This window comes from Pagrus major, chromosome 21 (assembly GCF_040436345.1).
Source record: "Pagrus major chromosome 21, Pma_NU_1.0".
In the NCBI taxonomy this organism is placed as follows: Eukaryota; Metazoa; Chordata; class Actinopteri; order Spariformes; family Sparidae; genus Pagrus; species Pagrus major.
Genome location: NC_133235.1, coordinates 18,542,545 through 18,570,502, shown reverse-complemented (window position 1 = coordinate 18,570,502; position 27,958 = coordinate 18,542,545). Strand labels below are relative to the sequence as shown.

General features: G+C 39.1%; 1 protein-coding gene across 1 annotated transcript; it reads left to right on the top strand.

Moving 5' to 3' along the window:
* The first annotated feature begins 28 nt into the window (after positions 1-28).
* Positions 29-26,475, top strand: atp6v1h (ATPase H+ transporting V1 subunit H). Its single transcript, XM_073491569.1, has 14 exons — positions 29-116; positions 877-1,029; positions 2,247-2,346; positions 3,030-3,119; positions 3,740-3,853; positions 5,025-5,129; positions 6,340-6,399; positions 7,373-7,470; positions 9,649-9,841; positions 12,951-13,129; positions 13,577-13,702; positions 15,796-15,897; positions 18,421-18,534; positions 26,093-26,475. The coding sequence occupies exons 2-14, from the start codon at positions 923-925 to the stop codon at positions 26,160-26,162; spliced, it is 1,458 nt and encodes a 485-aa protein (XP_073347670.1). The 5' UTR covers positions 29-116; positions 877-922; the 3' UTR covers positions 26,163-26,475.
* Positions 26,476-27,958: the final 1,483 nt, after the last annotated feature.

Here is a 27,958-nt window from a genome sequence, read left to right as displayed (position 1 = left end):
ACCCTCACCTCTAACTTGTGCTGAGTTCAGACAGCCGCTCATGTGACCGCCTGTCACATGATAGAGCGTGACGCCGTGTTGTAGTCTGTCAGCTGTTCGCGCAGCACAGGATCTGGGTGAGTGGTTCAACACAGTTTTCACTCCGTTATTCTTCATGTGATTAAAATAAATTAAAATATCCGGATTGTACGATTCGTCTTACTCTGTGCTTGTAAATGCCATCACCTGCGGAGCTGTTGTCATTTTGACACGGCGACAGAAAGGACGCGAAGCTATGTTAGCACAGCTAGCTTAGGTTAGCAGCAGCTTATTTTGCTAGTTGTTGCTAGCTAACGCCGAGCTGACGGTGTTACCTGTGCCACCTTAATAATTTCACAATATTATATGTATATCTGGCGACAGCCTTAATACAGTCTCATGTCATAGTACTGCGTTGTCTCTTATTTCTTAGTAAAACCCATCATGTAATGTCGTGACATTGGGTTAGCTAAGCTAGTTAGCATGACCTGCTGCTAGGGGTTTTGACTGGAGACTGGTCCGCTTGTTAGCTTGCTGAATAACGTCGGGGTTAAACTTCTTAAATTAGATGTAAGGTTAATATTTCAAAGAATTATCAATGGTTTTAACCGTAAATTATTTGCAGCTCAAAAATTCCTGTATAGCTCATAGGTTCCCTCATGGTAAAAGCTAACCAATTTAGCTAACTGTTATGCAATATTTAACTGATTATTAGCATATTTTTGCTATAATTTGTAAATCCTCACTTTCTATAAATTGCAGCTTCTAGTAAACACACACAGCCAGGCTTAAAGCTTGCAACAGTGCCTCTGATGTTGATCACCCTGTGCTGATGTTAACTCTGGTGTTTCCATCCAGGTGGATTTGGATTTTATCAGTACATATACTGTAGTAGATATAATACATGATGGATATCCGCGGGGCTGTGGACGCTGCAGTCCCCACCAACATCATCGCTGCAAAGGCAGCTGAGGTGCGGGCCAATCTGGTCAACTGGCAGTCCTACCTGCAGTAAGTACACATGCACAGACACACAACAGTACATCATGTTAATGGACACTTGAGTGGGTACACTTTCACAATTCAATACAACAGCTCTGCCATGATTATTACATTTACAGAGCTTAGGAAATGTCGATATTTGTCGACACTTGATGTTTATTATTGAGGAAATCAAGGAGTGATTTCTACTAGGTGTCCCTTAAGTCCATACCGAAGTTGGAAAATGATCATTTAAGTATACTGCTCAGTCTGCTCGGAAGCAGTTACCAAATGTGCCTGAACCTTCAGGAGCCGGCCTCACTGGATGCATTTAACCTGACTCCAAACAACTTGGAAGAAATGACACTTGGCTGTAGATGTTTTGAATGTTGATGAATGTTTTGACATTTTATGACTGAGAAAAGTGTTATTTGTCTTTGCTCCGATTGTTATCACTTTTGATTTATGTCTATAACTGTGCTGCTTGCCGGTCTCGACCAGCGCTCTCTTGAAAAAAACACAATGAGAATTAATTCTTGGGATTTTTTAAGTCAGCGTGTCAGGCACTTAAGCTCTCATTCAATCAATCTGTCTGAATACATTGGTGTAATAATTGCAGACTGAGCGCAGTGTGCCAATCTAAAAGCAGCTCCTCTAGTTCCTGTGTTGTGATTCACTGTCTTGAGTGCTACTTCCTCTTTGAGTTTTTATGCAGCAGATATGACCTATGAATCACATCATTTCTAATTCCTTGTTTAAATACCATAATCCTGTTTTTACCATGCACCTCCCATGGTGTGTTTCGCTTTAACTACAATGTGTGGTATTTACAGGTTAATTGCCATGATAGTTCAAGCTGCCCTTGTAATTAGAAGCAGCATGCTAGTGACGAGGCGAAGGCCACTCTCTCTCCCAGTGAGAGTGTCGGTGGCATGTTTGTATGCTGTATGGACTGCTCCAATGACAAAGACGATGTTTTGAATGCCTCATGAATAATCAATAGGAACTATCACTCTTTATTAGTTGGTCTTGCTGTTGTTCAAAGTCAAAAGTGTGTTCATGAATTTCCTCAAGTGATCGTACACAAATTGTAGTATGTTGATGAAGGTTCACAGTCATCCAGGTCGTGGTGATTCACCTCTCATCACCTCTGAAACACGTCCAGTTGCTTACGATACAGCAAACAACAAAACAAACTGTAGTAGCGTTATGCTAATATGGCAATGTCTTGATGAATTATCTCGCAGGAGTCAGATGATCTCTGCAGAGGACTGTGAATTCATCAAGAAATTTGAGGTGGCCAACACTGAGGAGAAACAGGTCATCCTGACCAACGAAGGACATCAGGTATTCAGTCCTTTACATTATCTGTGCATTTTTGTGTCTGTAGTCAACGCTTCATCCGACAGATGCTTGAACAAATCTCCTTTTAGATTTCTTTATGATTGTTTTTATTCTGATCTTGAGCTCACATCCTTCCAAACTGAGCAGACTCACTGCTGGTTGCGTGAAGATAAATATTGGCATTGCAGCAAAATACACAGGATTATGGTGACTATTTGTACAAATGTTAAACTCAGTGGAGTACCTGGGAGCCTGTAGCTTTGGGGATTATTCAAAGTATTAAATTTGCCATATAAGAGTTGTACTGTACTATTCTTCTTCAAAAGACATTGAACCACCTGCAGTATCTTTGCTTTTGTAACACCTTTTAACTCGGACAGTTTGTGTTCTCCCTGTACCCAGTACTAACATGCCCACACCAGCGTAGCGTCCTGCATTGCTCTGCTTTAGAGCTATTATCGGCCTGAAAGCACCTTTATACTGTAACAATACTGATCCGTGTGGAATACATTCATGTGAAACCTCAATTCAGATACACCTTCTCACATTTTGCTGACAGTCTGTGGACTGTTTTTGGAGGTGCCAGACAGAAATAAAGGCAAAGGCAGTTCACTCAATTTATCACATGCTGTGTCTTTGTGCTGTGTCTGACTTTGTATGTATTTATTTATTTTGTTTGTGTGCAGTGTGCGAAAACCTTTCTGAACCTGATGGCCCACATCTCCAAGGAGCAGACAGTCCAGTACATCCTGACTCTGATTGATGACACTCTGCAGGTAAACAGACAGACCCACTGACTGTGAACAAATAGGACATGCATGTACATATATATAGACATTTTGAGAGGACAGCAGGACCGTTGGTGAGAGAACTTGAGATCTCTGGACTTTATCATTTTAGTTTCACCAAGCAGGAGTTCTGATTTAGGTTTTGATTGCACTCAAAGTCTTTGGCAGTGTCATGATTTCCAAGAGTTAAATGAGGAAATGGGACATAAACATCAATTAAATATTGAAGTTCTCCTTTGTGTATGGACTTTAGGCATATCAGTTATAATTATTGTTATTAAACAGGGCATTAAACTTTAGATCTGGCAAATTTGGAAAAGGTGTTTGGTTTATTTCACCTAAATTAAGCTCAGATTTTTTCCTTTTTTAATATAAATAAGATCAAATGAACACAACTACAACTTAGATTTGTTATGAATGTAATAACAAACCTGGAAAATCAGTAGGTTAAATTCATGGAGCTGAAAGAAAAACATTAAACCATTATTTGAAAAGGTCAAATAGTTTTGTAACGATGGCTCGTATTTCATGCAGTCCATCAGTTTCTTCAGCTGTGCAGCAAATAAGTCTGAATCTGAGAACTCATCTAAGATTTTACCGTGACTCAGGAGAACCATCAGCGCGTGAACATCTTCTTTGACTACGCCAAAAAGACGAAGAACACCGCCTGGTCCTACTTCCTTCCAATGCTGAATCGTCAGGACCTTTTCACTGTCCACATGGTGAGTTAAGAGTTAATCATACTTTTTGCTTTGTGTTTTGAATATGGAAAAATGCAAATGAAAGGCATATAACACCTCCAGTTGTCCCTGCAACGACAGACTAGTTACCACATGTCAAACCAATCCTGTAACCAAGGCAACCTTTTGCTACCTATAAATGTTATCTATCATGAGTACCATTGTCAGTCTGTAGAATAAACAAGGTGAACATGTGTGCACACTGGGGTGTGAACTATGTAAAGAAACATCTAGTGCAGGCTAAAAACTTAAGCACAGTGTAATATTTTAGTAGCTGAGATGATATAATTTAGAGCAACCTCTCAGACCACATATTGCACAGAACAGGATGCAGGAGATCTTTTTTTCACAGGTAAGATTATGTTCTCCAGCCATGAATTTTTCACAGGTTCGACTCTGACTCTAATCATAGAAAGACATCAATAATTCCTCACAAAGCAACCTTCATCTTTTCCCACAAAAACAGGCAATTAATCTAATGATTTCTCCCTGCCACCCTTTACAGATTGAAAATGTCCACCCAATGGCAAACTGAGTAGTATGATAGGACACCCACAGCTTGATTTAAAATACCAGCCAGATGGCATCCAGCAGGTGGGCTTAATGTGACCCCAAGAGTGTGACACAGCACTTTAACTCAAGCCAACTATCATTCTCATTCTTGCTTTTAAATTAGAGCCCCGATATTTCTACATATCCTCTCCTGACAAGGGGGAAATTGGAGAACACAATTTGTTCCTGTCTCATCACAGGACCCAGGAGGCACTTATCAAGCTGAAATTGCTCAGTAATTTCGGCGCTTAGATGAGGTTGTAGATCATGTTTTGTTCAGTACCTTTTGTAGTGTTTCAGAACAAGGTATTTTTAAATTGAAGCACATGTTATTGCAGCCTTCAACGTTATTTGTTTTCTTTATTTCTTCTTCTCACTGGTATTTCAACCAAAGATGCTGTAAGTCATCATGGAAGACGTGGTCATATAGTCAGTGCTACAAATGGAAAAATGTTACTGTGTGTATATGTTACACATTTCACAGCAAGAAGGAACAATTTTGAAAGAAATAATGATTGATGAATACTAAAGGTTGGGCTTGGCGTAAATTTCATCCATTGATGCACAACAATATGAGCTGAAAATGTCCTTCTTCCATAAGGCGGCGAGGATCATCGCTAAGCTGGCTGCCTGGGGCCGTGATCTGATGGAGGGAAGTGATCTTAACTACTACTTCAACTGGATCAAAAGCCAACTCAGTTCACAGGTACGTCAGTCAGAATTTGGTTGTGGAAGTATTTATCTAAAGTGACTTTTGTCATTGCTTTTACTACAAAAATGCATGTCAAGCAGATACACCAATGTTATCATGTCACCTGTCACATTTTCTGTCATTTTACAGTGAAACTACAAAGTATGTATTATGTCTGCTTTTATGTAAATAACATCAGATTATGACAGTACAGTGCAGTTAGAGGAAGTCATATAAGGCGAGGGAAAACATACTGTATATAGCCAGATTGTGGCAATTCAAGAAAGGTGAACAGGACTCAATTAATTTATTCTTTTCAAGGTGGTTCCTTTTTGAAGCCAAATTTTTCTGTTCATTTCTAAGTCTATAGTTTTTTGGCCATTTGAAAATGACTCTAAATAAATAAATAATGAATAAACAAGATGTCATAAACATGATAATGATTTGTGCTATAAGAAATCGAATTTTCTGTCAGTGTACATAATTGACCACATAATGGAGTTTTGAAAAAATGACCCTTTTTTGTTTCATTTTTAATTCATCATGTCATGGGTTATTAATTTCTTAGATATTAGGACGTCAGCTTCTGGAGATACTGGCTCCCTCTCTTTAATAATGAGTTTGATTTTTTTCCCCCCAAAGAGTCTAATTATCTTAAATGGCAAAGTAATTTCCACTTTCTGTCTCTCTTCATTTTCTGTTAAATTCTGTTGTTTGGGCTCACAGTGAAAACCTTGTCTGAATGAATATTATGCATTTATTCGTGTTGAGTGTGAGTTGACTTGTCAGGCCTTGAGATGGTCTGATGAAAGCTGCATTGAAGGTGCTGGCTTTGCCTTGGCAGATGTATACGCTATAGAGTGGGCTGATGAAACAGCTGAATATTGATTTCCTGTTTCTTTTGTGCCTCTGCTTTGCACACCAGTATTTCCAAAATATCCGGAGGTTCAGGTAAAGCCAGCACCTCCAAAGAAAAGCGTGATGTTGTCTCTCTTTGTTCTAAACATTCTGTGTCTTTTCAAGTTTGTTCTTATGCTATGACTGCTTCTTGAAATTATGTTTGACTGCATTTCTCTCCCGAACAGCCCATCAGTGAGCATCCACTGTCACTGAATTGTGGTCAAGATTACAGCACACACTGTGTTCCAGTGCCACTGTAATTTAGCACTAAGCGATGGATTGTGAACAATTGTGCACTTGTTTTTTTTTGTTTATCTCCCATTAGAACCTACATGGTACAGGTCCAGAATCAGGCTCAGGAGCAGGAACTATTTCCCCCAGTGAAGTGAGTATGTGTGAAGTGCATCATCGGTCAGCCTGGCGCTTCCAAAACCCAAAAATTACAACGACAAAAAACGGCAGGGTTTGTGCAAGCTGGACTCTGTCAGCTGTCTCTGAACTTTCACATCTTTTCTTTCCCCTGTCTCTCCCATTCTGTTCTTGCACTCCAGTTATTCATGAATAATTGCAGATTGTTGGAGACCTGAGTCTGTCAGAGCAATTCTCCATTTTGACAGCATGGAGTTTTAACTGTACATGTGGAAATTGCATGCCGCCAGCCACTTCTCCTTAATGCTGAGAGTGCATGAGACACACAGCTTTTCCTGTACATTAGGATAACAAGGGAAATTGGAATAGCATTTGCACAGCAGCAGCAGCGTCCTACTATCCCATACCTTAAGCATAAGCATTAGCGTGATTATTCTGAGGAGTGTGCTCAGAATTCTGTTGACACGAGCGCTATCTATCTAATAACTCAACATCATCTTTTCCTCTGCATTTTCAACCAGGTAACCTCCTCCACTCCTCTGCTCTTCTGTCGTCACTGCTGCCTGTTCTCTTTGCTGGACTTCTTTGCTTGTCTTCAACCTCTTTTACCTAACAGATTAATGTGATCTATTTTTCTCCTCTCAGCTTCCTCCACTCTCTAATCTCAAATTTACATTATTCTGCTCAGGTGTGATGGGACGCTTTTCCCTGCTATTGCTCTGTATTGTACTATCGGGTCTGTGATCTAGCATGTTGTTAATGTGTGTAATACTATAGACTGCATGTGCAATGCCTCAGGTTTGATGGGTGACAGTAATGCAAGTTTTTGGACTGGCCTTCTTCCACGTGCTGTATCTGCTTGTCAACTACTCCATGTTTCAGAATTGCACTAATTGTACTTGACCCTCTAACATTTTGTTTGTTTTCCTGATTACACTGCTGAGGCTCCCGCTTCTGTTTGAGTAAATGTTTGCATCTGTCCTTCGCAGAGCTCTCAATATGTCCAGTGTGTGGCTGGATGCCTTCAGTTGATGCTGAGGGTCAATGAGTACAGGTTTGCCTGGGTGGAGGCTGATGGAGTCAACTGGTGAGTAATGACACCTTATAAACAGGGTTCTTACATCTCTTTGTAGTTTAGGCAAAAATGCAAAATGTTAGATGGCAGAAATGTTATTTTTCATTAATCACATTGTTTATGAACTCTGTCAAAATGCTCTGGTCGAAAGAAGAATAATCGTGGCATTTTAATGGCAGATTATATTAATCAATGAGATATATGTAAGCTTGATAATTCATTGACAAAGTAGGGCTGACAATTAATTGAAATATTGTTGAAATCACAATATGGCTAAGTGCAATATACAAATCGCAAGGTAAAATGTGTGACAAAACAGCCTTGCAATGATGTACTGCAGTGCTGCAGAGATACCCTGGCCTATAATCTTTTCTCCAGATGCAAGAAAACATGTTTGTTTGGTTCAGACCCCAACAAATGTCACATCATCATGATTTTAATAGTTATTTTAATTAAATTAAAATTCTGATGCAAAAATGATCATTCCCACTAATTGTCAGTAATATCCTAATATCTGTCAAAATTATTGCAATGATTTTTTACCTAAATTCTGCAGCCCTTATTGACAGTGTGTGTAGTATATGGCAGCAGTATCTGATTATCTGGAGTACACGTCTGGAGTTCTGCTTGGCTTACAGACCATTGACTGTGTAAATTGTGGACGAAGCTTCGGGTCCAAAAGTGAAGCCAACCTCTTTCCAATTGCTAGCAGGAGGCAACTCCACTGGTTTCAAAAAGAAGTCTGATAGTATGTAAGCTTATGAGAAAATTACCCTACTTCTCATTTGATTTTTTTTTTTCCCCCTCAGGAAACAGTTTCCTGATGAGTTTATGGTCTCAATTGCTTGTTTCAAGTCTTCTTCAATACGGCACAATAAATAATATAATATCAAATAGTCTATTCTAAATATAGAATAGACTATAAAACGTTACATCTTGTAGGGTTTGGCTACCTCTTGCTTGACAGGTTGCTACCATGACGGGTAGCAACCAGGCTCCACCCTCTTGAACAAATATGATCACTTCTAGCTCCAAAAAAATAAAATTGTGATGGCTATAATGTGAAACTCGAGGTTTCAAAACTGGTCTACAAACCAATGGATGATGTTACAGAGTTTGTACACCTGTTATCCAAAGCCCTCAATTTGGTACAACAATTACTAAAAACAATAGTGAACAAACAAATAAGTTAACGCCAACAGCTGTTTCATCATCATCGCTCATTACCATAACCATCCAGAGAAAAATAAGTTAGAAACTGGAGGAGCACCCTGACATCCACGCCAGTAGCAGTCTTAAAGAGCCAATTACTGATGGAATAAAAGACCTCTTGTCCTGTTAGTGTCATCTCTCGAGAGGTGAAACCTGATGAAAGCAAATTAACCTCACTTTGTAAAGGCTGCTGTCCTAGACACTCTCTGCCAGGCTTGTAAGCTTTCAAAACTGTATTAAATCTTCAAAGGCCATAATTTCAGTGGCATTTTTAATTTTCTTTGCGTCACATTCTTAAGGAAATCTACATTTGCCTAAAAAAGACTTTCACTCCACACCAGACCTAAACCAAGGTAGTGCTTAGGATCCAAAAAATACCCCATAGACATGAAGTCCCAATTATATTGTTTTGCATTTCAGATGTTAGTTGACAGGCTCATGTGGTTCACTCACTCGGGATGTGGATTATTGTATTTTATATTCTTCAGCCACATTTATAAAGAGGATAGGTACCCGAAACAGTGAGTGAAAATGGAAGATGCAAATAATGAACAGAAGACTCAATATTCCTGGGTTTATTATCTATGATTTCCACAATCTTTCACCTGGTACCATACAATTTATTTCTTAATAGAACATTATAAAACTAGCCCTCCTGCTCAATTTTGTTTAGAAAATTATAGCACATCCATGAGCTTCACATCTCTGCACTTACCAGCTAATGTACGACGATGGGCGGTCAGCGGTAGTCATTAGTACTCGGTATTTTGAGCAACTCTTCCCTTATGTAAAGACCATCTGAACATTTCGATCTCAGCCATCATCAGAGATAATGGATGAGCAGCACGAAGGCAGACAGCTGTGAAAGCTCCTCTATTAGTAAACAGATGGTAGATATATAGATGCAGGTCTTTTTTCCAGCACTTTGCATGTTTTTGTTCCCGTTTTTGATTTTTATAGATTTCTTTTCTGTTACAGCATCACCGCGGTGCTGAGCAACAAGTGTGGCTTCCAGCTCCAGTACCAGATGATCTTCTGTGTGTGGCTGCTGGCCTTCAGTCCTCAGCTCTGTGAGCAGCTGAGACGCTACAACGTCGTGCCAGCCTTGTCCGACATCCTCCAGGAGTCTGTCAAAGAGAAGGTCACTCGAATCATTCTGGCTGCCTTCAGGGTATGTTTAGAACTTGTCACTCGTTCTACGCATCTCTAAAATACCACTTTTCACCAAAAATGTTTTTAACACACCAGGTGAACTGCAGTCCCTTCCTGTCTCATGGACTGGCTGAGGGGCCTGCAAGATTTCTTTTCAATGTTTTACTTGTATTTGTGATAACATTTTTCCTAGAGTTAACATTTACATCAGGTTATATTGCATTTTTGAAAGCATAAGCTGGAGGAAATAGGCAATTAGCACCATTGATATATCACATTAAACCTTTTAAATATCACTAAACCAAATCTAAGACCAACAGGGATAGATGCAGAACAAATACCAAAATGTCCCCTCTGCCATCGCTGATTCAAAGCAATTGCAGAGGAAACACTGCCAACCCTAGAATTCACTATGAAGAGAAGTCATGGTTTGAAGTCCTTTTAGTTTTTGGCTAAACTTGGAGCTGTAAAAATGTTTTTAAAATTGCTTGCAAAAGTTTGCAGGTCATTATTTCTGACACAGTACAGTCAGTGTGTATCGTACTTAATCTTGGGCAGCACTTTGAACATTTAACTATGCTGTCTGCACTATCAAAACAAGCAGGAACTGAAATGACAACTCTAAAACAACAGATGAGGCGTCTTATTAAACAAACAAACCCATAAAAGTTACATAAATACGATTTATGATCATGCTGCCCCTTTCAGCTCCCTGCTGCGATTGCTCATAACATCTACTGAATATTTAATGCCGTCCTGCATTCTGGACTTGCTCTGTTGTTTTTGTGTTTATGCTAGGTAATGAATTCCCCATACTTTGCTCTGACAAAACGAAATTAATAGTGGATGTCCCATTTATCTTCATGCTGTGGAGCTCTTTCAGTTGAGGAACTTAGTGAGTCTGACAGGGCACCAACACAAGTCTGGAACATTGAGAAATATATTGAAAATCAATGTGATAACTTCCAGGTCCTCTGAAGACTGATTCTTGTATTTTTAAAAGACTATAGAAGTGATTGCAGTCAACCTACATAATGATACTTTTTGCTATAAGTAATAATCCTTTGCTTTAACACAGTGCGTTTGTCTAGTTGACCGCCTGCTGTACCTGGACACCTTCAGGACATCATATTGAACACCAAAAAAAAATATTCATGCAAGTCCTTGAATTATAGCCCAGAGGAAATATGGATTTTTAGATGAAAAACTAACTTGTGATGTTCTGGCTTTGTCTACCTCAGCTACACAGCCAAACAGCGACCTCGCTCAGAGCACAATAGTGCGGGAATGGCATTGATTACATGATTGAAACATGAGCTCGCACACCAGTGGAGAAAAGGTAGTTGGAAACAGGAAGGTGTTTAAGGCTGCTTGTTCTTCTCTGTCAGCCAGTTTCCATGAGTATTTTGCTGCCGTTGTAGCCTAGGTAAATAAGCATCTGTGTTCCTAAAGGATTACATTCATTGTGTCTTTTGTTTACTGAAATTAGTTTGAGACCACATTTTAGAGAATACGTTGTGCTGTGTAATGTTCGTCTCGATTGACTGCACAATTTCCCCCACAGCTCATTCATCACACCTCTCATGCTGGCAGAGCTTTCATGACAAGCGTTTGTGAATGCAGCCCTGAAAGAAAAGGGGCGCAGTTTTTAATTGGTCGTAGATGTTGTAGTTCAGTTTGAGTGCTATATCACAGCTAATTAAAAACAACGGTGGGCAGTGAAGAGAACCCTGAAACGGCTTGACATTGAGTGGGTTTTCCCCAGAGTTGTTCAACTTGCCTTACAGTGATTGTGTTTGACGTGGAGTAAAGAGAGTATAAAAAATATTGTTCCTCGACAAAAAAAGGAGAATTGTTTTGTCGAGACCCAAGGGCTCCTAACAGTGTGTCATGCTGATTTTGAGAAAAGCTGCGATAGTTATTCCCTTTGAACAAATTAATTTCACCAAAAAAATCCAGATTTTTTTCCACTTTGTTATTTTCCCAAATGTCCTAATTATGCAAATGATGATGTCACCACATGGGAATAGCAATGTGACTTAAATTATCCAGACCATCTGGAAGTCCTTGAACACATCCTCAAAGGCAGCACTGCAGTGTTTGTGATGTGTTAACCCGAACCTGCTCATCCGGTACTAAAAGTTGTTTCTTATTTTTGTTAATCATATTCAATTAGGAAAACGTGAACATTTTTGTTAACCGAGACCCTTCAAAGGCAAACAGCTCTTAACATTTGTCAGATATTTCTATTCAGCTGTAGTTATACAGCTGATCAGAGTATGGAGTTGGTTTCCTCCATCTCAGTCCGACTGCTAGAGCCACTTATTTGTTGTGCATGTGGAGCTTTGTCCAGAGATTTTGATACAGAAATACATTTTACAGTTCTTTTCCCATTGCAGCACAGCTCTGCATTCATCCGCTTCACACCTCCCTTGATACACCTTAAATTGAATCCTGGTTTAAGGTGTATTTTGAATTGTAGCATCTACCTTGAAAGAATTTCATTACTTTAATAATATATTGATACTCGGAGTGTGGGATTTGGATTAAAGGCTGTGCAAGAATGTGTTTGACTTTATAATATGATAACTAACTTTTTGGAAATTGAGAAACATATTTGGATAAAAAAAATAGACCATAATGTCTGTTTTTGGCTAATACTTGCAAAGTCAAGTCTCCTTCTGTGGTGCCTCCCTCAACTGGTCAGGTTACGAGCTGTGATTCTTTCATACCACTATCGAGTATCGGAAAACATCCTGTCATTTGATACCATATTTCAGTACCTAAGGAGTTACTATCATCTTTGTCAGTGAGCCAATATGATTAGCCAATCAGTGCCACGGGCAGGACTAACGACTTTGTAGAGAGATGTTTCATTTACATAGATGGTATGTCTACTCAGTATCGCCCTACATCGTAGTTTGCTTTTTTTTTTGCATTTTAGTTTGCTCCACTCTCAAACCCCCAGCAACAACACTACATTTCCACGTGTACGCATCAGAGTTGTTTTCCCACATTTTAGTATGCTCCACCATTCAATATGCGTAAGTGTATTGTTCACATACTCACATATTAGTGGAGTTAATAATGTTGAACATCTGTTCCCTCACCCTTTTGTTGTCTGACAGAATCTTCTGGAGAAGGCAGCAGAGAGGGAGACCAAACAGGAGTATGCTTTGGCAATGATTCAGTGCAAAGTGCTGAAGCAACTGGAGAACCTTGAGCAGCAGAAGTACGATGATGAGGACATCACCGAGGACATCAAGTTTCTGCTGGAGAGGCTGGGAGAGAGTGTGCAGGATCTCAGGTACCCAGCTGAGCAGACTCCATTTCATGAGTAACATTCAGTCACGTTTACATCAGCAAACCACTCATTTTCAGTAATAAGTACTTGTATGCAGAGAGCAGAGAGTGAATGTGACGTTCTGTTATAATAAATGCTTGGGATAAGTCTTTGAAAGACTTGAGAATATTTTATGGCTGATCATGAATCAGGCAAATCTTTATGAAGCTAGTCAATTTTCTAAAGACATATTTCTGCTCAGTTTGAATTCTACATTGATAACATAACTGAAAGACCTCTGGATGTTCTTAGTTTGTACCATATGTTCTGCCTCTCTAAATCACTACTCTTCACAATACACTTACTAGAAAAAGCTCCTTTTGCCGAGGGACAAATGACATAGGGGATCCTTGGACTGAAGCTCTATACTTGTTGAAAAAGATTACCTTTTTTTTTTTTATATATACACAGCTCATTTGATGAGTACAGCTCTGAGCTCAAATCCGGCCGCCTGGAATGGAGTCCTGTACACAAGTCTGAGAAGTTCTGGCGTGAGAACGCTGTCCGCCTGAACGAGAAGAACTACGAGCTCCTCAAGTAAGATAAAGCATGCACTGGCGCGAGAAGGAACATTGGCATTTAGTTAACAGCTAACAGTGCTGCTGACAGCAGATTGTGCAGCTACACAAAGGCAAAAAGGCAAAAAATATAATTTATCACAGTTACACAAAATATTCCCACTAGAGAAATGAATTAAATAATCAATTAGGTGTGTGTATTCTGAATTTGAATGTGACAGTTGAAATAAAGACGTGATTTGATTCGGAAAGGTATTGTTAATTTCAGTGTCAAGTTTTTTTCTGAATGCCGCTCTAAGCGGCATATGAAAATTAGACTTTTGAAGGTTTAATAGGCTACAGCTTCTAAATATTGAGAGAAAAAGTGTGATATCAAATTTTAAACCGCATTTTAATTAACAAAAACTGACTGAGTTCAAATTAATTTAAAAGTAAGAATGCAAATAATGTGACTCTGGAAATAGCAATGCCTGTCAGCTGGTTGTTCAGTCAGAAGGACCACTTTTTCCCAGACTAAAATATTGCATCATATGCATGCATTTTGCTTTAGTGCCATCCTCAGGTCGAATTCAGACAATTTGTCCAGTACTTTGGTTTATGACAAAACACCTGCCAAACTTGTGACATTCCCATCAACGTCATATGTACATGTATTCATTTGTTTTTATTACTCAGAAGCAAATGCCATCATGCTAACCCGCCAAACTAAGATGGTGAATTTTATGCTGTGTTCCAGAATTCGGAATTTCCCAGTTGAAATTTCCAACTTCCGACCTCAAAACATTCCAGGTGCAAGACCGTAGTGAAAGTGAACATAAACCTTGACTGACTGTAACAAAATGTCTCTTGGGCAAGTGTACACAGACCAGTGCAGCCTCCTTTCATTGTAAACAAATAGAGGAGGAAAAATGACCAATGGGGTAACAGATGCCATTATACATTTTATTTTATAGCACTTCTATACTTGGAATACTGTAGTCTGGGGTAGATGGATCAGCCGGAGTTTACAAGTAGGAATTTCGACTTGGAGTGACGTTCCATTGTACATTTTCTTGTAGGAGGTCGGAAATGTTGAGTTCTGAGTTTTCTGGAAACGCAGCATGATTCCTGCACAACATCAGCATGTTAGGTTTGTCATGGTGAACGTGTTAGCATGCTGGTGTTTGCATTTAGCTACAGCCGCACAGAACTGCTTACGTGGCTGTGGACTCTTTTGTCTTGTTTGTGCTCCATGTGAGTGGCATATCAAAATGAGGCTTTGAAAAATGTAATATTGTTTCCCAAATGGAGAAATGTGTAATATTTGTATCACATTAAACAGAAACTTACAGTGGAAAAATACAGATTCACTCTGAAATTATGCTTCAGATCAGTATTGATTGTCACGTATATACAAAACAACTTCACATGTATTCAATTAACAGGTTGTACTATTTAAATAGCTTTCAAAAAAAGCACACACTTACCAGCATCATGTTTGATGATTGAACAGCCACTTCACGTTGTTTCTCATTCTTGTTTCTGTGTGATTGTGTGTGGGCCTAATCTGCGGACTCCGATCACAAAAGATAGAGCATCAATTTGTGTCTGTGTTCTTTGTAATTCTGGTCACACACTCTCTGAGGCCTCCTGACATTCACTAAAAATCCTGATCTACCCATCTCATTGTTTCAGCACCGTCCTCTGTCCGTAATCAGCTCAGGCATCATCTCAGCTTAAATTACCCTCCTTTTTTATTAGTCTCTTTCCTGGACTCTCATCTACACTTTTGCTCAGTTTGAACCCTGAGGTGTCACTCTTTCAGAAGATACCTTGTGTCTCCTGTCCTTGGATTTAGATTTTAAACTTTGGGTTTTATCTCAGTTTTAGAGCAACGTTAACTCAGGCTTTCAGGGAGATCAGTGCATCTCTACATCCAACAAAGATTAGCTGAAAAAAATAATCTCAGTTAATCTATTAATTTGATGAAGGTTTTGCAGTAAAGTCTTTTCTTAGAAGCATCTGAGAGATATGTGATTTTCAGAGTGAATAAGGTGTGATGAAGGCTGCCTTTTGACGCATAGAGACATCTCCTTTTGAATGCTCCTCCTTTTGTCTGCCTTTGTTCAACAGGATCTTGACAAGGCTGTTGGAGGTGTCTGATGACCCTCAAGTCATAGCAGTGGCAGCTCATGACATTGGAGAGTATGTGCGACACTACCCACGCGGCAAACGGTAAGGCATTTTTCTGTAAAAACAAAAACATAATATAAAACATAAAGTCAAATCAAAGCTTCGAGCCACTAGGTGTAGAATGTCTGACTGTGGCACCCCATTGTGTTGCTATCTCAGGGTTATGATAAAGCGCAATGCAGAAACTCATTTCCACCCACTTAATGGGCAGCCATATCAAAAGCCTGATGGCAGCGGTGCATAAACACTACTTAAACATCCAGTCTGTTCCATCTCCACCGACTCCGACCTCCATCACTGTCCTTAGAAGCAGCTGTCCAGCTGAAAGGACAGCAGGAGGTCATACTGTCTTCACACAGCTGAATAACATCAGAAACTTTGTTTTAAACAGGCTCACCAGGATCAGACAAAAAGGAAACTGCATTGTTAATTTAGTTTACAGATTCTGTGATTTTTTTTTTTCTTCTTTAGTTTCCTTTGCCTTCAGCAGCGAGATGGGAAAATATCTCTTGTGAAACTGCTCCCCTGTTTGGCTATGAGATTTCCAGTTAATGAAGTTTACTACAGATAAACAACAAGAGATTTGTGTGACTGAACAGCTGTCTGTAAAGACTTCACTAATTAGCCAATGAAGAAAAAATAGCTTAGCACCAAGTATGAATTGAAAGCTCTGAGAAACAGGTAATGACAGAGGCCAAAACCCTTTGATAATAGCTGACGAAAGAGACTGGAATAGCAGACCGAATGACAGAGTAATGATTTAAGTAAATAAAAAGATAAAAAAGACTGTAGTCTGTTGATGTTAAGTCATCTATATTACACCATCCCCATGTTTAGTTGAAGTTACATGGTGCTGCTGGGTCCAAAACCTTAGGAGATAATCCCAAAAATGAATGCTTCCATCTTGTTTTGACCTGTGACTCACCCAGCCCTTTGCATTATTAGTGCTGCAGGTGTAGCCAATTAAAACATATATACATAGCCCAAGCGTTACAGGTGGACTATGTCTACATGCACAAAATATTCCGACTTTTGCCTTTATTCTGAAGATGGCTTAATTCATAGTAAGCTGTTACCCTTGCTAATGAAAATGAATATGTCACTACTATTCTCGGTTACATGCAGCGGTGCATAGTCTGACTACCGAACACAGCCTCTATCAAAAACCTGTTGATGTCAAAGTTTTTCATAATCCTGTGCATGCTTCTCTAGCTGAACCTGGCAAATTGTCGGCTAGGCAACACACAGAGCTGACCGTAAACAGGCAAGAAGCAATGTATCAAAAACCGCAGTAAAAAGTGGAATTGAGATATCCCAAAAATCTTGGTGTAATGGAAATATATTCAGAATAAGGCCAAATTCAGAATATCTGTTGCTGTTGACATTAATATTGTCATATAAGGAATAATAGTGGAATAATAACGTGCATGTAAACGTAGTCGGTGTGTATATCTGTTTGTTCGAGTTAGTTAAGTACATCTGTTTTCTAAAGTGAGTCTAGAGTTGAGCTTTGGTTTGTAGCAAGCCTTTTCTGTTTTTGCACATTTCCTGTGTCTCCCGATGTCTCATCTCGACTCCTGCACACATTCAAAGGGGAAAATCATTCAACTTTAACTTTGAAGTCAGACAGGAGAACTGACTTTACAGCCTGTGCCCCCCACTGTGACTGTTGTTAGCCACATTTGTTTATATCTGAACACACTGATTGGCCTGCACACTCGAAGCTCACCTCATCTCCCCACAGTCCCCAGGAAATAAGAGAGATTGTTGTCTGTTTCTGTCAGATAGTGCTGAAGTTCAGATCGCCTGTCTACCTTCAATCTCCTGAGGCTGCTAGTTCTTGTTTCTACATCGTTTACATGTATTTTTTAGCTTTCCCTCGACGTTCATTATCCTAAAGACACTGTGTGTAATTGACAGATCAATGATGGTTTTTCTTGTCTCTCATATTGATGTTATTACCCTGTAGTCGGTAGCAATTTCAGTGTCCCAGACAAATGAGAGAAATTCCGGTTGAATATTATCCGTGATTATTGAGCTTAAAAACAATTTACAGAGACCGCTGATGCTGTGTATCAACAACCCAAAGAGTCTGTATTATGCGACCTTGGTATGAGACCCAACAATGAACTATCTTTCACAGGAATCCCTTATTCCACCTTTAATACAATTCACATTATGACCAAAGAGATTTCAATATGTCGGCCTTCAAAAGATTTTCTCAGCAAAAAAAAAAAGAAAAAAGCTAATAACCAAATGATTAATAACCCATTATTAGACCCCACTAGGATCAATTTACCAACAGCATTTCCTGTCCTTTCACCTGCATTTCCTCTCTCTCCTCTCACCATTTACTGTGTAATCAAATGCATTATGCAGGTGTTTTTCCTTTTCAGAGCATTATGTCCTTTTACAAGGCCAGTCACCCTTCATAAGATACATAGAACATTTCTGACAGGCTGAATTTGATTACCTGATGCTCGACCAGTGAATGACCTAAAAGATGAAAATGGGACCAGTTTTCTGTGCGGGTAAAGGTTTTTCCCTCCTTCCCTCCCTTTTCAGGGTTATTGAGCAGCTGGGTGGAAAACAGCTGGTGATGAATCATATGCACCACGAGGACCAGCTCGTCCGTTACAACGCCCTGCTGGCTGTGCAGAAGCTCATGGTCCACAATTGGTAAGAACACATTTGTCTGTTTGATATGAACTACTTATCACTCAGATGTTGTCATGAGGAAATCTATCCTTTAAAGTTTAAGTTGAATCAGACTTTCTGACATCAAATCACATCCCCTACATTTGCATACAAATGATTCTATGCCCTACACACCCTCACAGGTATTTTAATTTATTTTGGCTGATTAGATGTCTGCTTAGGTGGAAGTTGGGCGGAGATCAGCTGGAAATGATGTGAGGTCAATGAACTGTGTACTGATAAGTGTGATAAATGTATAATTTGCTCCCTCAAGTACAAAAAAAACCAACAGGAGATTCTTAGAGATGTCATTTAAGCTCCATCTGTACACGTTCACACAGTCCTAAAAAAGGTCTAATCGAGCAAAACAGATGAAATCACCTGTGTGGGTGGGACCATGGCGAGGCCTTTAAAGATGACATTCTTAAATATTTGTTTGTTACATTGCAATTCAAAGTCTTTGTAACCTCTAACCTGTAACAAGTCCAAATTTGCCAACCAGCTACTTTAACGGTTTTGACTATTTATAGAGAATATGACTGCTTGTGTTAAGATTACAAGGTTTTGCTCTTTGAGGCTTTAGATTTTTGCCATCACAGTATGTTCTTCACAAATGTTGGATTCACGGCTGTTAATCACTTGCTAGCAGATTCCACTTTAAAGTGTGTGCACAGCTTTGTCAGTGCAGCTGCAGTTTAATGATTGCCTCTGTGCGTGCAACAGTTAGCTAACCAAGCTAATGCTTGATAAAAAATGCTTGATATTTAATGTACAGACACAAATGGTGTGTCAATCGTGAATCTCTCATTTAAATTAAAGCGAAAAGGGACAATTTCCGTGCGGTATTGCTGTCGGTGCCGCTGTCGCAAAGACAGCGCTAGCAACATGGCTGACGCTAGCAGCCTGGCTGACGCTAGCAGCCTGGCTTTCACCAGCCCCATTACAACCTCCATCTATACTGAAGCACTGATCAATACTTCAGCTTTAAGGTTAAGTACCACTCCTGGATCCAAACACTCAACTCACCCTTCGTCTTTGTATGTGTTTTCTGTTCCCTGGATTGCCTGGAAACAAAAAATCAACAAGCAACAAGTGAAAATGTGTTTGTTTTGCTGCCACTATCTAAAACACACTGTGCTCCCTGAGCAACTGTGGATGGAGGTATTGTGTTTAATATGTTAGTGTTGTCTCATCTAAGTGACCTGTGTTCAGTGAAGTGTGAAGGCAGAAGTTTATTTACTCAATGTGGCACAAAAGCTTCTCACTTCTCACAAAGCAGGTTTTCATTATCAGTCCTACAAAAGAAAACAAGATGCATTCCCAGCACTTCTGCTTGAATACTATAACTTCCAATGTAAGATAGATGGGGTTTTTTTGTAGAACCTCTTAGAGACAGAAAAATCTGAGCAGGGTTAATTACATTATTTGGAAGTCCTAGAAGTTTGCTCAAGCCGAGAGATGTCTTTGTGAGTTAGATACTTGTTCTGATACTTGCTAATTCTTATGTCTCCGCACCAACAGTCCGTGGTCAGCGGCATTATGGTTTCGGGTTGACGTTTTTCTTTCCCATTCTTGTGAGCACAATATCTCTAGAATGCCATGAAGAAATGTGATCAGATTTGGCACAAACATCCTCCTGGATTCAAAGATGAACTGAGTAGATTTTGATGGTCAAAGTTCAATGGTCAAGGTCACTGTGACCATTGTGAACATATTTTTCACCAAAAATCAAGAATTCATAAGCTGGTTATGACCAAATTTCACACAAATGTCTACTGGATAAAATTATTACTTTAGACAAAAAAAAGTCCACATGGGATTTGTTTTTGATGTGGTTTAACCAATAATCTTTAGCAAAGCAAAGGGTAGTTCCACCTACCAATGGTATGAGGGCAACCAACGAGGGCTAGCCAATCAGAGGCAGAGTAGGCCAAGAGTAGTTGCCAAGAAACATGAGTGCGGTGTGGCAGCCCTGCAACTCGGCTCAAATGTGAGCAAAGTTCATTAAATACAGCCTTACTTGGGAGAGGATTTAGGAACAAATGGCTGGGCATGGATAGAGGACAATGGTGGAGATGGGAAGCCGTTCAGCACTTGGTGCCACAAATTGAGGGAGCCGGCTGCTTGCTTCTGCAGCTATGTTCGAAGAAGCTACTGTACGGCAGCAGCAGGAAGAAAGTGCTCGCTCATCATGAATTAGATGCCAGTCACAAAGCTTCGGTTGAAGGAAGCACTTCATAGGTTTCAAAATGTCAACTTGTCACTTTAAAGTTACTGCGGTATTGTTTACAGTTGACATTCACATGCATACTGCAGTGCACATACTGCAGTGCACATACTTCTATAGAGAAATAAAAAAAAGAAAATAATCTTCAGACATTATTTTTGCATTTTTTAATTGTGTTTTTCAGAAAGAAGCACTTCAAAGTTGCCAATTGTCAACTTGCCACTTTAAAGTTACAGCAGTGTTGTTTACAGCCACTCACATGCATACTGCAATGCACATAGTTCTGTGGGGAAATAAATTAAACTGAGACATCATATTGTGCAATTCCTCAGTATCCAACTTTATGTACTCTGCTCCTCGTCAAAGGTCTCAAAACATCTGAAGAATATTTCCCCGCTTGGTCTCTCGCACTTCCATACACGGATGCAGACACAAAATGCTGCAGCTTTCTCTCTCTACGACTTGCTTTGTACTCTTCTCTGCTTGCCTGTATATTACTTTCCACTCTTCCGCTGATACTGCAGAAACGTCCAAATACATGTAGTATTGATATCAATGCAAAAACAGTCATCATCATGGAGAAATCTGTAGCCTCCTAACCAGGTGGCCCAAAGCAATAGGGATCAAGGTCTTCACTACACAGGCTATATAATGAGTCTGAACAGACATGGATGTAAACTTCAGCTTGACTGGTGTGCGGAGGGATATTGCAAGGCAGTATTTCAAGGTTATTTTCTATATAAATGTGATGAATAAAAAACAGAAGTAAAGTTATAGAAAGGTGGTGATAAATTAACATGAGGGTGAAGTAGCTGAAGGAAAGATGAAGTACTAAAATGAAATATGCAGGTTAGAAAAAAGAAACCTAGGCGCTGCATACAAATATCCTAATACAAAAAGAAAAGCACAAATTAAACTTGCATATGAGTTATAGTCTGAGATGAAAACTGAAGCAAAATTCAGCACATGCCTTTTGTTCTCAGAACAAAGTTGATTTGATTTTCTAAGGAAATGGAGGTTTAATCACTCACCGCTTGATTTAAAGCAGCGTGGAACAGCAGCGTGTCATTTAAAAGCCAAGCAGACAAATCACAACTGAAGACATTCATCTGTTCTTGTATTTTCTTTAACTTCTACTCCTTATAAGCCTTAACACACCCACACCTTTCCCTATAATTAACTCATCTTCAGGTAATGACAGCATGTAATCACTTCCACTGGTGTAGCAGCTCATTGATTGATTTGTTTTTGTTGAAAACACAAAAGCGGGAGCATTATTATTAGTTGTTTTTCTCTGTTATGTGTCTTAGGCTGCTTTTCCTCTAGTTTGTTTATTTCGACTGGACCTATAATGTGAGGGCAGTTTACGTTTCAAGGTTGTTTCGTCACGTTGACCTACGCCTTCTGCCGACACTTGATGCCTTTGTGAAAACAAAAAAATGTGAAAGCTACTGTAGAGTGAGGGAAACCCTGAGGCTGGTGCTATAGATTTTAATTATTTTTTTAAAGGAATGTCTCCCTCCCTGCTGCAAATTGAAGTTATTGTCAAAGCAGCTCACCATACCCACCGTCACCTTGAGTAGGTTGCCTTTCCATTGATTCCTTGAGAAGATCTTCTCATCCCTTCTTACTGAAGGGCGCTGGCTGTCATGACAACAGCACAGATGAATGTGTGAACTGAGAAACTTCTCTTACTTATTCTTGTGGCCTTCAGTGAATTTTTTTTTTTTTTTTTTTTTGCCACTCAGCTCCGTATTGATGGTTTGCCATCAGCTGTTAACAGTCACTTTGTCTTTGTGCTGCAGTAGCGTCAGTGTCCAAGTAGAGGAACAGTCCTTTCTACAGACGTTGACATTTCAGGATGTATCATTACATCACATTTCATACACCAGGTTATTAGGTCTGTTCAAGATCACTGTGTGCTCCTTTTTAAAAAGCCAGAGGGAGAGAGTGAAAAAAAGCAAGAATGGGGATTTGACCTTGTTGAGAATTTCAAGGCAGCATATGTTCGTAAAAAGACAGTCCTCTCCTCAGTCCTGGGTTTACTGAAACTGAAAGTGATGGAATACTGTTTATTTCCCAGGAAATGTCTTGGTTTATATTGTTGTATTAGAGTTGATATAGCTCCAAAATATGCTCTACTTGTTGGAACAAATGCAACACTAGGTAATATTTATGCCGATAATAATCAGAATAATTGTATATCTAATCACTACACTACTGCTTTTGCTCTTTTTCACTGTGCAAATTAGACGTATTACGAATATTTTGCTCTCAGTACCTCTGACGTCACGCTAAGGGTGGGAAGCTCAAATGCTGGGATAATGTTATGATGCTGTGCTCCAGGTTGCAAGTCAAATAAATATTATTATAACAGCCTCATGTTTCCAATGAGGGGCGAAAAAGGCACTGCTCCCAGCGTCTTTTTTCAGAGGGCTCCTCTTGAAATATGGCTCGATATCCCTTTATTTTTTACTATGTATTGTCTACAGTTGCTCATCAAACTACTTGCTGTCACAGGCTAAAGACTACCACCTCACCTTCATGAGGGCATTGGCATTTATTTGTAAGAACATTTTTAAAAATGAACTGCTAACTGGCTTGAAAGTGCCATTATTCAAGTGCAGCTTTAGTGGCCTTTATCATCAGGCGCCAGCTGCTGCCGGACGTAAACGATAAGGTGATCCAACATTGTTACTTTGTCATGTAACAGCAGCCGCCTTTGAGTCTGCCAAATGAATGCAATATAATGTGATGTTATCACAGCTGAAGACACAAGAACATTGACCTTCAGTGCTGCATTTCAGCAGATTGAAGTTGCTTCTTTTATTTGTTAAACTACATTCAGTGATGTACCTTTTTTAAATAAAGTGCAAATGAATCTGCTTAACAACCAACACTCTGTGTAAAAGGGTCTTTAGATGGGTTTCATTACATAGACGATACCAGACTTTTGAATGTATTTTAAAGTAGTAAAACAAAAGTGTATCCTTTTTATTCATCATGCATTCATCTTGTGATGGACTCTCGCTGGCTGGTGCCGTCTTCACACACATTAAACCTGATTGTTGTCTGTTCTACTTTCCTCAGATTGGCGATGAATCACTTTGTAATTTGTATTTTAATATATTTCATTTCTTTATATATCCTTTGATTTAAGTGTAGTTGATATCATGCTGTGATTCACCTTCATGACTCATCTTGTTGTGAAGGTATTAATTCATACAGCAGCTGTACATGCGTACATCAGAAAGCGCTCTGGCTGACTTTTGTAACTCTGGCTCATCCTTCTAATTTTGCCATCTGCCTTTATTTTGTCCCTGGCATCATTTTAAATCAACATATAGCTGCTATTAGCAGACCAGCCAAAGGTCATCAAAGACATCATCAGGGAAGTGTGGAGATTTTTTCGCCTCTTACTGGGATTTAGTTCTTATGGGAAGGGGGGAAGTTATGTCAAGATGAGAGCCTTAAAACGTGTTCTTCTGAAGCAGGTGTGAGGAGTCTTGCTCCTTTGAGACGTTTTCATTTCTACAAAAACAAGAAATATTTCTCCATTTTTAATTAACTGACTTCTAATCAGTGGCATCTCCAGCTGTAGATAACAACCTTTGGCCCTAATAGCTCAGCAAAAAGAAAAAGCCAAAAATTGTACTCTTTGTTGGTATCAGTAGTCAACAATGAGATCAAACATTAAAGGGCAGTCATGGATGCTTTGACAGGTGATGAGCAGAGTTTGGTATTTAAAGAGACAAAAATAGAGACAAGGAGAAAAGTATTTAAATGATGTATGAGTCAGAAAGGGTTATTGAGCTGTTTTCAATCACTCCTGCACATTTCTACATATGAACGTACTGCTGTGATTCATACTTTAATTAAAGTTAAATAAAAGCAGAGAGTTTCAGAAGGAAGTTCTAACAGCTTCGTTGGTCTGCAGAAAAAAAACGTCCATAAGCACTCACTGGTCTGAGTGTTGGTTCGGGGGACATTATTTCCACCATCAGATATTATTAGCCTTTATCGTTTTTTTCAGTTTGTGAGGGGCATTTGATATTTCTGGTAGCAGTAAGGTGAGTGTCATTATATCATATCTTAAAATGCTACTGCCCAGAATAATCCTGAAAAAGAAGTCCGACCTTTCAAAATAATGGTATTTTATTTCAGTACTTAGACTGATATCATGTCCAGGTCAGAATAACTGGGAGAAGCTCATTTTTTAAAAATGAGAAAGTCATTTAAAATTACCACTTACTCTGATATTAAAGAACCACTTCTGCCACAATAATCACCTGGGTGGGGTCTTGAAATGCATTTCATAGAAGGAATACTTTGATATTTTTGGAAATGCACTTTCTGCTCTCTTGCTGAGAAGATTGATAGCATTGTCATGTGGAAATGCAGTATGCGGTATGTCAATTGTTTGCTCTTCACAAAAACTAAAATGACAAAAAAATGGACAACAAAGAGCTGAAAAAAAATATTGTTATTTGGTAAAAGAGTTTAACAGCAACTATTTTTTAACCGATTGAATGATTGTCCGTTTTTGAGAAGAAATTGTTAAAAATATCAAACATTCTGTGGTCCCAGCTTCTCAGATGAGAGAATTTCATTGTAAACTGAATATCTTTGGATTTTGGGCTGTTGGTCAGACAAAACAAGCACTTGGAAAATGTTACTTTGGGCTCAGAGAACATTGTGACAAGCATGTAAACAAATTTTAGACCTGTTAATTAATCAAAAAAATAATTTCCAATAAATCAGTGAGGAAAATGATCCTTAGATGCAGTCCCAGTTTGACACAAGTCCCCCAGAAACAACACAATATGACTTTTTTACACAAGAAGGTGTTACAACGCTGTGATTATGATCTGGTTAGGTTTAGGCTTAAAAATCACTTGATTACAGTTAGGAAAACACCATGTTTTGGCTTAAAATGGCAGTTTTGATCGCCACAAACACGGCTGGAGATGATCCAACCTCTCATCAAAAATAGTCACAAACTGAAAATCATCCTGAAGTCTCTAAAAGAAATCCAGTGGTGTCACACTCAAATGCTGCAATGCAGTCTTGAAATGCGGTCACCGGCTTGGCAGCCTTCTCGCCTGTAAATTCACCACCATCCAACACATCCACATACCTAATTGACTGAGAAGGTTGATTGTCAGCATCTCTCGAAATGACATATATCACTGTCCACAACATGACCATTGCTGCCAAAATGTCAAACTATTCTCTACACACAGTAGAGTGGATGGGAATGAAATCACATCATCATTAAGTGTAGTGTGTAATTTGTTGTTCTTCGTTTCACAGGGAGTACTTGGGAAGACAACTGCAGTCCACTGATCAGCAGCAAGCTCCAGCTGTGGCGGCTCGAAGCTGAAATGTTCCTGTGCATGTGTGTTTGTGTATCACTGTGTGGATGAGTGTGTTCTGTATGCACATTGGTCTTTGTCATTTTAATTATCAGCTGTTCATTTTTTGTGACAACTTGAAAAATCAAGCAGTGCACCAGAAAGTGATCCTCGATGTAACTTGATTCGACTGTCGTGCTTCGTGTCGTGCCCTCTCAGCTACGTGACGTGTGGTGATTGAAGTCGCAATTCATGTCTGTGATAATGTAAAAAACTGCGAGTTATTTAAGTCTTACCTGTAAAACATTGTATGTATTCCAATAAAGATGCTTATCTATGGTGTTCCTGTGTTGAGTCTGCGTTTCCTGCCCAGGATTCAGCTGTTATTGGGGTTGCAGCCGCTGCATAACAAAGAGATTTACTGAGATTAGCGTGATGAGATAATTGAGTTTTCTTATCAGACTGAAATCACGTGGCTCCTAACGTGCTGATCGACAGCAGCAGCACATGTCAGGAAGACTGAGGCTGAGGCTTTTTTTTTCAAGTGTTTTTGTACATGTTTACTCTCATTTGTCTGCAGGCTGAAGCTGAATGTAACCTTCACTTCAAGAGGAAAATTGTCCTTCAAAAACTGTGCCTGTAGTAGGGAGTCACAAATAGCTTGTGTAAGGGTAATTAAGTATTTTTTATGTTGTGTTGTGAAGTGAAAAATTTTATTCTTGTCCACGACCTGAAGATTTATTTTTGAAACATTACATTAGTACTGTAAGTCTGAAACAAAAGATAACAGCCTATTTCAAACACAACATCCACACCTTCCCGTCGGATGTACAAAAGCGTAACTCCAACATGGGAATCGATGTCACTTTCACAGTTAGAGAACAAAAACACAGTTAATCAGGTAAACCTGTGAAATCCAATACAATTAAATAAAACAGCTCTGCCTTAAACCTTACCTTTTCTAAGTCAGTACAGTTTTTGTCTAACCCTAACCCTGACCTGAGAACGAGACTTTTAATCAATGAATAAATTGACAAAAAAATCATAAAAAATTTAAAAAATCAAAAATTGCAAACTAATTAATTATTTGAAATTTTAAGGGGTAATAAAAAGGTGAGTTTTAAAAAGAATTTAAAATCAAATAAATTAAAGGAGCTCTGTGAATGTGCTAATAGCCGGTCATTAGTTTCTGTCAATGGACTCCAATTCTAAACTAACTTTGGCTACTGTTGTTCTCTCTAAGCGGATCAGAGAGAGGCCCTGAGACGAGGCACTCGTCGCGGAAAATCCGACCCGAGTCCTTCACAAAGAAATCCACAGTCCAGCAGCATTAAACAACTTCAGCAAATCGATCCACAGGCTTGAAGAGGCAACCGAGAGAGACGAGGAAGGTCAAACAAATTGCTAGAAATAGTAGCATCGAGCTTCTTTTAAAAAGGTAATAAAAAAAACCCAACATAAAACAGTCAATAAGTATGTCATTTAAAAATACATTAAGACATTTAATTCATTTATAGATTAATAAACTAGTTTACTAATTTATTAATGCAGCTTTTTATTGAATAATTAATTAAACACCAGATAACTATTAACATGACACTTCTCACACATAATGGATCACATTGGCTTGTAGGTGTAGGTATAGAGTAATCCAAACAATTTATTGAGAAGACAGCAGTCCTACTTTCACATGCAACAACGTCTCCAACCTCTGTCACCCTGTCTGAGTGAAAAACAAAGCTCTCCAGACTTCTTCCAATCCTTGTGAATAACTTGCCGTCAAATCTTTGTCGCCATCTTGGTCCAATCCTTCGAAGATTACAGA